Source organism: Ambystoma mexicanum, chromosome 11, assembly GCF_040938575.1.
Source record: "Ambystoma mexicanum isolate Mex_15411 chromosome 11, UKY_AmexF1_1, whole genome shotgun sequence".
NCBI classification, from domain to species: Eukaryota; Metazoa; Chordata; class Amphibia; order Caudata; family Ambystomatidae; genus Ambystoma; species Ambystoma mexicanum.
The window spans coordinates 1,345,505,042-1,345,517,827 of NC_090934.1; the positions used below are offsets into that span (position 1 = coordinate 1,345,505,042).

General features: G+C 46.7%; 1 protein-coding gene across 1 annotated transcript in view; it reads right to left on the reverse strand.

Annotated features, from left to right (window-relative positions):
* Positions 1-12,389, reverse strand: part of DNAAF4 (dynein axonemal assembly factor 4) — a 283,086-nt gene extending 270,697 nt beyond the window's left edge. The window contains exon 1 of the mRNA XM_069624878.1: positions 12,170-12,389. Coding sequence (XP_069480979.1) covers positions 12,170-12,292 — 123 coding nt within the window. The 5' untranslated portion in view covers positions 12,293-12,389. The remainder of the gene's footprint in view (positions 1-12,169) is intronic.
* Between the last annotated feature and the right edge of the window lie 397 nt (positions 12,390-12,786).

A 12,786-nucleotide genomic window follows, 5' to 3' on the forward strand; every position in this document is an offset into this window, starting at 1 on the left:
AACTAACAAATACTATGGGCCTCATCACGAATTGGGCCCAGTAGCCCTTAAATTTGGCAGTAACGCTATTACCGCAGCATTGAAGGGCTGGCCCTATCAAGAGTCTGGTGGAAAATTGTAGTTTTACCTCCATCATTTTGCTGGAGGTAAAAATCTCAATTCTTGGGCCATTTTCAATGCAATTTGCGCGAGTTAAATAGGGCCACTCCAACCGAATTGTGTCCAATGGGGAATAGGGATTTACTGCACCCCCACAACTCGGGATGCAGCGTAAATTGCGCCAGACTGAGTTGCGTTAACACAAATAGCATTTTGTGGTATCCCAGCACAATTAGCGCTGGGATTATGCCCAACTTGTGATGAGACCCTATGTGTCAAAATTGGCTTTTTTGCCTCCCTCTTGCACTATTTGCCCTCCGTAACTCACCTTCTGCGGATCACCATCTGACTCTGCAAAAAATTGTAACAGGAAGGAGACTGCATGCTCCTGGCCCTCCTTCCTGTTCAATTTCAGACGCTACCCCTAGCTCAGAAATCTTTGGAAAGGGAACAAAAAACACTGAGATGACAAATATGCTTTGCTACATTTCCTGCCAGGTCCAGCAATCTACAAGCACGCCAAACAACACTGAAGAGAGTGCACAAGTATTTCCACAAACACAGCCACTCTAGCCAGGGAACAAGATCCTTGTTTGAAACACAGTAAGAAAGTGGAAAGAGCCTCTGTGTTGTGGTCCGTTTGAAGTTATCTTCTCCACACCCACAGCAGCAAAGATAAAAAAAATGCTGTGCATGGATTCATCACACCGATGTTTGACAAGATACCAACAACATGTTGGAAAGAGGAAGAGTGGCTTGACGGGACGTAGAACCCAATTTACATTAACATTTTGTGCTATAATAAAAGGTGTTAAAGGAAACTCACAGTAAAAATGGATGATGGGCAAGGAAAAATAAAAGGGGCTGGAATTGATGAGAAGGGTGGGCAAAAGTAAAAAGTATTATATTGTCCTGCATCTTTGTTTTCGGTCTTCTTCTCATCTGGTATTTAGCACATAAAGATAAATTGAGCCCATCAGATGGTGGCGAGAGGCAAATGCGCACTAGGAGAAGTGTGGGGTATAGATACTGAAGAAAATGGGACGGGGGAACACCAATGATACCTGCTACGTGTACTCACTGATTCCACACCCCAAAGGAATGCCACAGAAGTTGACAGAAGAAGAGGAGGGTGTCTGGTACATCTGGCCTTGTTCAGACCCAGGGGTATGTTTCAGGGACATACGGTAGAAGTAAAATGGATTGATGAGGGGGAAGAGGTGTACGGAGACAACTTTATACAAGTGGAAAGCATGGCCCAGGAGGAGAAAAATAAGCACATGGTTCTGGAATATATAACAGACGTGGCCCAAAAGGAAAAAACAGGTAGCCACTGTCCATAAAAGAATATGTTGTAAAAGCCCCCATGGGGAATGATGTGCCATGGAGCTGGACCAGGCCCTTAGTGCAAGTCCAGGGTTCAGTGCTACACAATAGGAAAGAGGGATGGCACAGTGCCGTGCAGAAGGGTTGGTGGGCTTTGAAGAAAGGGTGCTTAAGAAAATAAATGTCAGAACATTTGGAACAGTTATATACATGCTTTAACATGTATAAAGGAAAACACCCATCTAGAAAACAAAGCCACGGACACAATAGTCTGTTTTAGAGCCAATGGAACAATAATGTTGTGGATGAATACCAGCTGCAGGAGAATGATAGACAGACATTGTGGTGTTGCAGAAGGGGGCCGCTGCTGTGATGGGCACTTAGGGGGCGGGCGGAGCAAGAGCGTACACCCAACTACCACCAGATTGGAAGGGAGTTTGCGCACTGGTGACTCTTCATAAACCGACATTAATGGTGGCTCATGCAGACTTGATAGCGTTCAATGAGCTGTCCACAGCAAAGGAGAAAAAAATGGCAGCCGAAAATCAAACAAGCCAAGATAAGGTAACAAGGACGAAAACGTCCAGTAGGAACTATATCTCAGTGGAGTCCACCAAGAGCTTAGAGAACATTCCATCTCATTTGAAACTGTTCAGTTCAGCATCTGTTTTCTTTACTTCTCTTCTGGCACCAGAGGTGCAAGCTTCAGCCAATGCAAAATGGCTACAGATCACCCACTATAAACTGCTGCAACCGGCAACTTCAACTGAAAAGGGACTCAGCGCAGTGCGTGAAGAACTACGGGCCCTGCGTTGATGACCCTCCAAAACCGTTTTGTACTTGATCTTATGATGGCAAGGGAGGGAGGGGTGTGTCATAAGATAGCCAGCTCATGCTGTACTGCAATTCCCACTAATGACGCTACAAATGGAACAATCACAGAGGCGTTAGAGGAAATAAGAACAATACACAAGAGAATGACGAAAGAGGCGCAAGACATTTCATCAGTATCCTGGTTGGATTAATTGTTACTTTATTTCTGCTCGTCGCGATCCTCATCACCTGTCTCGGTCGTCTGATCATCCAGTGGTGCAAATGCCACCAGCAAAAGAAAGGGTATGCAATGGCAATGCAAAGAATGCAGGTCAAGGAGGTATTGGGTGAGGAACAACCCAGTGTGAAAAATAATATTCACACCACCACCACCAGACTTTAGAGAATTACCATACATTATGTGTGGGTGGGGGGGGCTTGGAGTGTTCGCCTCATGGGTCAAAACTATTGACTTTTGGGGAATACTTGGATGGGTACGAGGAAGAATGGGACATGCCCAGGGTAACAAGGGTGTGGGTGCATAAAGATACGGAAAAGGAGATGAAAGGGGCAGAAGTATCAATCGAAAGATCGATCAGAAGGGGGGAATGTGCTAAAGGTGCTAGTTCAGCACCAGATAGAGGGGACGCATCTACAAACTGCGGGAGTAAAGAAGATGCATGGTGAGGATGGCCACATGGGGAATAACACAGATACTCTGAGCCACAGACACTGTATAAAGGACTTCACCTGAAATGGTAGGGGGTAATGATACATTGCATATAAACTTGGTCCAGCACGCTGTTCTATGATTAGCTAAAAGGAGGGGATGGACAGAAATAGGACAATCACAAATAGAGGTGTACCGGAATTCAGCTTAGAGTAAATATTCGGCCGAAATTAGCTGTTCTGCATTCAGCAGAATACCTAATGTAATACTTACTCGAAGCCGAAGTTACTTCATTCCATGTACTGTATTATTGCAACATTTTTCTGATATCCACAAGGTGGTGCCATTCCCTTACTTTTTGAATGGAGTGGAGCTTGGATTTCATTTCACTTCCTTGAAACTCCACTTCCATTTTAAAATGCGCACCAAATTTCCTTTATCAATAACAATGTACAGAAATGCAGCATTTCACCTGGATTCATTGCAAAATCTTGTAACCGGTCAGGATGCACCATTTAAATCAACAACCCTCGGACGACTTTCTCTGTGTTCTCAACATGACAGCATTGCAACGGCTTGGCGGTGCGGCCGTAATTGGAAGTGCGATCCTGCTTCAAAGTCATGCTAAATGACAAAAGCACCCTTTTCTTCCCTCTTCCTGCTCGGGGAGCACTTCATTTGCAGCGATCTATAAATAATTAATGGTGTAGTGCAGCACAAAGCGGGCCCACTTCACATCAGAAAGCATATGAATTAGGACAAACACTTATTTAAATTTCAGGCAGCAAAAGCAGTGACCAGGGTTACAGTATTTAGCATACCCTTTACGGTGTAATGAGATGTTAATGGTGTACCATTCCCTCTAAACTGCTTACTTGTATAAATCACTGTGCTAATTGATGCATAGAGGCTGTAATCAGTCGGGCAGGGCAGGCACGCAGTCACTTCAGGAGTCAGACACATGAGGTGATATATTATGCACCATTTCACTTATGGAAACGGTACTGGCTTCGAGCTTGCAGCGTCGTGCTGCCGTTTCCCAGACCTCGATGTTGGCAAAGAGAAATGTTACATTTTACGTTTCAAGAACATGAAATCAGGTGGGGGGGCAGCCGCAGCCACACACAACACATGAATGCCTGCTCGTGTGAGTGTACATTGGAGTACTGTAAGGATGGGTGATGCGTAATGGGTTTCACTTATTTCTTTTTACTTTCTCTATTAGGTTATAACCCGGTTTTCATGAACCATAAACTAATGAAAGATACATGGGTTTATATGCTCTTCTGCGGTTTTCAGCGGCAGACACGTGTGGACATGGAGCAAAGGAGTAGGCAACATTCTGTGACACTTTACAGCCAACAACTGATAAGGAACTGTTTATGATAGTGTTTATTTTGCTTTGCGCACAACTGGAGTTTAATGCATGAGAGAAATAATCTGCATTATTTGAAAGCACAAAAACGAAAATAGTTTTAGATACATTTTATTAAACTCATTATAAGTCATTCCGCCTCTTGCAGTCCCTGGAACCGACAGTAACTATAAGCATGTCCTGCACTGAAGTCCTGATAAAACAAGCATTGGCAAAGCCAACAGTTTTGGCTTGTTATACATGTTTTGACACATTTCCAGTAGTAATCTACTATTCGGTAACTATTCGGCTCTGGCAGAATAATTGGGTTAACTATTCGGTATTCGGCCGAATAGTAAATGTACTATTCGGTACATCCCTAATCACAAATACCCATAGGGGGAAATCCCTCTGAGCTGGCTGGATCTGGGAACTTTTCAACTAAACACATGTGACCACAATGACAGGGATGTGCAAATAGGGAGGAGGCTCAATTTACGCGTCATATGGGAAGTGAGACAACCGGAAGTGGCTGATGGCGTTTTAGCTCAGCACTCCCTGTCAGAGGAGAAATATCCATTACCATATAAGCTGGTCCCTCCCACAAGGGCAGTCAAGCTCCACATGGCTAGACAATATCCTTTGAACAAGAAGTGCTAACTCCAATCCCAGTCGGGCGCCTTCCCTAATGGGCATCATTAGTGAGAAACACCTGATGGACAGATTCTAGCCACAGAACAAGATGTCCACGTTTGGATTACCCATACTAACTTGCCTTGTTCCCGGTGCTTTAAGTGGACCACGCCCCAGACCCAGCAAATGTGTGAAAAAGCCCTACAAGACATGTACCCACAAGCTACAGATTTTCAGGTAGGATCAATGCCGGTATATACCCAAATCTTCCTTTTTTAATGGGACCCTGCTGGACCCCGGGCTGCTGATGAGCAATCAAGCTCGTAGAAAGGAGGTACACTCATGACACACTGAACAAGAAAACAAAATACCTGTGCCAATTAGAGTGTTTTACTGCTTACTACCGCTCGCTTCTAAACCATTTGCATTGGAATTGTTTTCAATAAAGTTCCTATCCAGTTCTTCCTTCATGCTGGCTATTTGCGATGTTCGCATGTTTATAAAGTGATGCATTCTCCCGGTACAGCACTTCCTCTACCGACATTCAACAAAGCTTCCTGCAACAGCTCTTTTTATTGCATTGTTTGTAAATAAACCTTTCACACAATTACAAAACGTTCAATCATGCTCTGACTACTTGCCGGTAATCTGCATTACTCCTAGTTCTACTCTGCCTCATCACAGTACTTGCCTCATGAGGCCCCTGCCTCCGACACAAGACCTTCTTTTATTTCTTGTATTCCTTATAACTCCTCCCCTTAACCCACATCACCCAGTTTACATAACCAAGCCAGAGCATGGGACCTTCCCTGCAGGGAGGGAGAGAAGGGTCGTCAGTACTGTGCGAGGAAGAGTAGGTCTAAGAGTAATGAAGATTGGCAATAAGTAATCAGAGCATTACCTCCACATCCACTCTTCTTCCTCCCAGTACTTCCCTTATGAGGCATACCATAGCAGCAACTTGGAAAAGGTCCCAATGAGACACAGAGCCAAAGACAGTGCAGAAAAACACACACCTTTAATAACTCTAAATTCACATCCCCACTGACAAAACTTCAACCCCGAAGGAACTATCCTCCGAGTGGGAGACATTCAGTTGAATGTCTCCCACTGTCACAATGTGATAGTGGTTGATGAAAGTGCTTTGATCTGCCTAGGTGGCAGCCCTACAAATCTCCTGTAGAGAAACCCTGCTTGCATCGTCCCAGGAAGCCGCCAAACCCCTGGTGGACCGTCCCTGAATGTGCATAGGTACAGGCAGCCCAGAAAGCACATAGGCCATGGAGACAACAACACAGATCCATCGGCTAATGGAAACCACTGAGGCCTTGCGACCCACACCAGCAGGGCCAAAGTAATCAGCAGACTATCAGATTGTAGGAAAGGGGCAGTCCTAGCCAAATACTCCAATACCACCCACTGCACATCAATGGCACGCCAAGCCACCACCTCTGGCGTTTGCAGATCCTGAAAAAAGGCAGGGAGAACCAGATCGAGAGGTGTGAAACATAGACAACTTTAGGGAGGGACTTCGGATCACACCTCGACACAACTGAGTCCGGCAGCACACTCAGGAAAGGGGGGTGACACAATAGAGCCCCAATCTCCCCCAGCCTATGGGCAGAAGTGATAGCGATAAGAAAAGCAGTCTTCAGTGTAAGATGTTTGATGTCAATCTCAGAAATGGGGTCAAAAGGAGGCCCTTGAAGGAACCGTAAGGCAAGAGGGAGATCCCAAGGGGGAAGCCCTTTATAAACACAAGAACGGGAAGAAGACAGACTCCGGAGCAACTTCCTCACCAACACCTCTCCATCTAGGTGGCCATCAGAGTCCCCCAAGAGAAATTTTATGGAAGCCCATTGAGAGTGAAGCATGGAGACCGCCAGGCCTTTGTCAAAACCCTCGTGGAGAAATTGGAGAATAGCGGGCAGACCAGAACTCAGGGGAGGGATCCCAGACCACCCACACCAGTCCCAGAAATGGCCCCAATGCCTGCCATACGCCTCCAGAGTAGAAGGTCTACGAGCATTCATGATAGACTCGACCACAGGACCTGAAAACCCTGCAGACATCAACCTAGACTGTGTAATAGCCATATTGCCCATTAAATTCGTCGGACTCCAAACCACAGACCATCCTGCAGGGGACATAGCCACTTCGGAGCCAGCCAAGGCTCCTGGGACTGAAGCTCCAACAGAGAGGGGAACCAACTCTGTCGGGAGCAGAACGAAGCAACCAACAACAACACAGTAGACCCGGACATTCTGATGCGCTGAACCACCCGGGGAAAAAAGAGGAAGAGGTGGGAATGCATAAAGGAGACTGAGTTCACTGCACCGAGAGGGCGTTCTCCCCCCAATCCCACTCGGCCTGAAACCGGGAGCAGAAATGGGAAACCCTTGCCGAGGCAAAGAGATCTGACACAGATCTCCGCAAAGACCCAGTCCAATAAAACCAGTTCCACAGAGGAGGGAGACCGGCAGCTGAGAAGATCCCCTCGAACATTGTCCATCCCTCTGGCATGCAAGGCCATCAGGGACACCAGATGAGACTCCTCCGGGAACCTATCTGAGCACCCAGAGCATTCCAGGAGCGGCCGGAACCCCCCTGGTGGTTGACATATGCCAGGGCCGTTGTATTGTCAGTACGAACCAAAACCGCCCTGCTAACCAGAAACGCCTTGAAGTACACCAGAGCCGGAGAATGGCACAACTCTCTCCAATTGAATGATCGGCGGCTCTCCTCCAGAGCCCACAACCCCTGGGCCGAGAGGACCCCCAATGTTGCACCCCAAACTCTTCCGCTGCCCTCTGTAGTAAGAGTGGCCACAGGAGGAAGGACCAGGGACACCCCTGCCCAGAGCATCGGAACCCCCAACCACCACAGCAGGGAGCCCCGGACACCGGGATCAAAGCCTTGTAAGCTTGAGATGTCGGGAGCCAGTGGAAGAGAAGATAAGACACCAGAGGATGTAAATGAAGACGCACCCGAGGAACCAGAAACATGCAAGATGCCATGTGCCCCTGCAGCTTCAGCAATAGGTGAGTTGAGACATACTGCCTCCTGAGAATCCTGCCCAGAACAGTCAGCAAGCGATGGACCCTCTCCTGGTGCTAATCTGAGCCCTGATGAAACCTAGACCCTTAGAGGGCTGCAGCTGAGACTTCTGCCAGGTCACCATACACCCCCAGTAATGCAATGGCTGGCAGACCAACTAGAGATGAGTCAGGACTGTCCGCCGGAGGGCAGCCTTGACCAACCAATCAACCAGGTAGGGAAAAATCCAAATGCCCCTCAGGTGCAAATGCGCCACCAAGAGAGCCACCAGCTTGGTGAGCGCAACCTGAACTCCAGCACTCAGAACTGAAAATGCTGGGATCCCACTGCAAAACGGAACAACTTCATGTGACAAGGGCGGAGAGCCACGTGGCAATTTGCATCCTGGAGACCCAGAAATGACATCCAGTCCCCGCTGCACAACATTGGGAGAATGTTCTGCAAAGTCTCCATTTATAAGCGTTCCTTCCATACGAAGCAGTTCAGGGCCTTGAGGTCCAAAATTAGGCAATACTTCCCTGAAGGTATGGGGACCCGAAACACGCGCAAGTAGAAACCCAGACCTCGAAACGGGAAAGGAACAGGCATGATAGCCGCCTTCAGCAACAACTTGGAGAGAGCAGTTTCCATTGCCAACCTCTTGGTCTGTGATCTGGGTACAACAATCCGAACCATGCAAACCTGGGCAGGCGGAGAGAGGAAGTTCACTTGATAATCCCTCCGAATGGTGTCATCAACCTCAAATGGATCCGAGAGCAAAGTCTCACCCCCTTTCAATGGGTAGAGCTTAGCCATAAAGCGGGGCATTGTAATCTTCTCTGGATCACACCATTCCTGAAGGATTTTATCTCGGATATCAGATATCAATGGCAACCCCATCCTTGGGTATGCCTATACGGGTAAAGAGTAGGGTCAGCCCCCTCCACTGGCACCAGGGGCTCGGAGAACCCCATGCAGTCCCAAACTTGAGAAAGTACCTCCTCCACCCCTTCCCTGTCCAGATATTTCCCTTCTGCATCAGCCGATGAGGAACAGGAACCAGCAGAGGACTTAGTGCCAGAAGATGAGGATGAAGAAAAAGACAGACACTGGTGCTTGTGCCCATGCGCATGGCTGCGACTCCCTCCAGCATGATGCTTCAGCAACTTCTTCAATTCTTTCCTGGTTAAGGAAAAATGCTTTGAATTCTTCTTTCTCCTCCTGCGCAGTTCAGGAAGACAGGACAAGGTGCCTGAGTTTTGCAGAATGTTTACCCATGGCGTGCACAGACAACAAATATAAGGCGAACTTGCAGAGAACACATTTATATGGAGGCCAGGAGAACCCCCACCAATGGGGAAGACCAAACAATCTATCCTCATGGGATGGGCCGTTCCTCCATAGTTCACTTCCCCTGCGGAGGCAGAGCCCACCCGCCTCCGGAAGACAACATCAGGAGAATACATCAAAGGAGCCAGTATGCCGCCCTGAAAACGCTTGGCACCACTGGCAGGAGAAAAAGGCATTGCAGTCACACATAAAGCCCCCACGTCCTTACCGCACCCTGGGTCCTGTAGGACCCAGGCCGTGATGCCGTCACGCCGGCCTAGAGCCAAGCAAAAAAACAGACGAGGCATTCCCGCTCAACCAGGACCCCATGCCCCGCAGGGGACCCGGGAGCAACGCTGCGCCTGAAGGAGCCGAAGGCCCCGCCACACAGCCCCACCAGGGGGCCAGCAATTGCCGTTCCCCGGAGCCCCAAACCGGGAATAGTCCAACCTGCCGGAGGCAGGACAAATTCAACTGGATGACATGGGTTAAGGGGAGGAGTTATAAGGAATAAAAGAAATAAAAGAAGGGCCTGTCTCGGAGGCAGGGGCCTCATGAGGTAAGGACTGGGACAAGGAAGAGTGGAGGTAATGTAGTAGAGAGAAAAGAAAAAAGTATACTAAACAAAAACTCCCATTTACATTAAAAACTATTTAGTAAAGCCCCAGACAGTACAAACAACGTAATGCATAAATAAACCACAGAGCATAACCAATTAGAAAGTAATATGTATTCAAATGTGTTCATTGAGCGACCCGAAAACATCAACCAGAAACCTATATAAAGCTAAAAGCAAGGAAACGTAACCTTCCATCAGCCTGGACGACAGAGACTATGATAAGTGCATACAATAATTATGTATGAATAAAACAAAATATTGCTGTCGTAGGAATAAAGTCCTGGGCCAAACAGTGTCAGATGTTCCAAAGGCTATGTGTTGCGTATTAGAACGCAATAGCAAACAGCTCTTGCTTTACCTTAGAATAGAGTACAGCCAAACAAAGTCTGTTTTACAGCCTTTACCAGAGAACGCCACAGTGCATCTTCCACAGGCATTGATATTTCAGTGTACATCAACGGGCAGATCTCATCACCTGGCCCCTCATGCTGCCCCATCCTATCAATCTGCTCCGCCTCTACTACTGTAGGACAACCAGGCCACTGATCCCAACTTTCCCACACCCACAGGGTCAAAAATGGAACTAGTAAAACGAAGAGTGAACATCTATCTATTCTTCATTTAATTTTAGGCTTGATTATACAGAGCAGGATTTGTAGTAAAGAGAATGGGTTATAACCCAACCTTGGGACACAAGGTTGTTCTCATTCATATCATGAAGCTTAGCCAAATACTAAATAGACTTCTTAGTCTGTGCCTCACTCATGACGTTTTAGGGCAGTGGTATTAAAACTTTTTTATGCAGGGCGGCTCCCACGTGCAAAAATGTTGTTGCCGAGCCCCCCTCACCCCCCACCCACCATACATTAGTAAAAATGTTGCTGCTGGGCCCCACTAGAAGTCATTTCTGCTTATATTTTCTATTACAATCAGTCACAGTACTCCCTTTTGCAAGAGCATCGTCGTCCCTCCCCCCCCCCTTCAGGGACCCCACAGTTTGAAGACCACTGCTTTGGCACCACCTCTTCCTAGCCATGACCTTTGTTATCCCACATCAAACCCTGCTATTGACCAGGACACTCCACCTTTCTCATTTACAACTGGTTCTACTGACTCTTCTCTTTCTCGTGAGGTGGGCGAGAGCAGTGGCTCCTCTACAATTTTTTTAGTTTTACAATTACTATAATTTTATTTTAATAATAAACCTTTCTGGAATGGCTTACTTTTAAAACAAAAAAGTGTCGTAAGAAGTTGAAACTTGCACTTCAGTGCAATTTCCTTAAACAGCAGGCGCACTTGTATAGGGGCTTTGTTTGCACCTGTGAGGGGCGTGGCAATGTGGTTTGTGGGGAGCTGGGGCAGGCCAGCAGGGAACATAGTTACTTATTTTCGTACACTTCGAACACTGACCTTTAGCTGTGTCTGCCTGCTCTAGTGAGGCTGTCGGTGCTTCTTCCCTCTGCTAGATTTTTCTGTCTACTGCCCCGACCGTGTTGGAAATGGGCCAGATTTCCCCCAATTCGAAAACCGGTAAAACAGATTTGCAGATTCCCAATCTAGGGAAAAGGAAACCCTATGCTCCAGCCACCAAACACTGCAGTGTTCAGGTGTCCCGATAGCTGGAGATTAACTTCCTAGGCCAGAAGAGCTCTGCTCTGATTTGTCTTTGTTTTGCACAGAAGCGTATTTCATTGCAATTCACTTAAACGGAAGAAAGATTTGAGGGCTTGATTTATTGTTTTAAACACTATATTCAATTGAGCTAAATTAAATGAAAGTAAACCAAACAGCAAGCGAGGGATTTGGAGAGGCATGTGTATGGGGGAGTGGGAGAGGTTCGTATCCCTAAAGTGGTGCGGATTGTGAGTGTTTACCGATAGAGGGGTAAACAGAGCTGCATACTGTGAGAAACAATAACTACAAGCAGGTGTTGGCATGATGCATTTTCTTTCATTGCATTTCTTCAACTCTTGACAGTAAAGTTGAAAATCAAATAAAACATTTTTAGAGTGGCATTATTTTAAAACATGGTAATTGTAGGCTTCCCTTAGGATGGGAAAATGATGATCTTCAGGTTGGTTTACTGTGTGATTTGTTCATTCTAATCATCCCTATAAAAACCAGTGTTATTTTACTTTAGCTCTGTTGATTTAGAAAAAACACATTTTACAAGTTCGTCATTATTTTACACGCCTCTCTTCTCGTGTCATTGAACCTTGTCTCCAACTTGAGCTAGTTCTCCCGTTCACCTGCGGTTCATACTTAAACATCGGGCAACCTACACGCGTACCTTCAAGTATTCCTCGGTGCACACGATGTCGGCCCTGCCCGCTCTCACCCCCTTCAGCGGCACGGAGATGAAAACTACCGTGTCCGTCTGCTCCCAGCAGTAATCCGTCACGGTCAGAGGCATCGCCACATTCACTGCTCCACAACCCACATCTGAGACCGTTGCTAGGCACGTTGTATCCCGTCACTAAGGTGAGCGGAGACTCTTCGGGTTACTTCCACAAGCACTTCCGGCGGCAAGGTCACTCGCTAAAGTCGCACCGTCTACGCGGACATGTTAGTATGGGAAAATGCTTCAGTACATCTATAGCCCAGCCCTTCCTACAAAGGGATACAGAACATATTCATTTGACTCCTCACAATACAAACTTCAATACTTTAAAAAAAAATCTTCGATGAAATAGGCGCCCGCTAAAACATCTGCAGGCATGTTAATTTGTAATTATTTTACATATTTATTTTCTTAAATATAATGAAATATTTCAGAGGCAGAAGATCCATACACAACTGCACTATATGTTAAACATCTGTAGACAGAAATAAAAAAAAGGAAAAACTTTGAATTACAATAGCTGGATGTTGTGAGAGCGTGTGTACATAGCTCCCAACCTTTTTTGT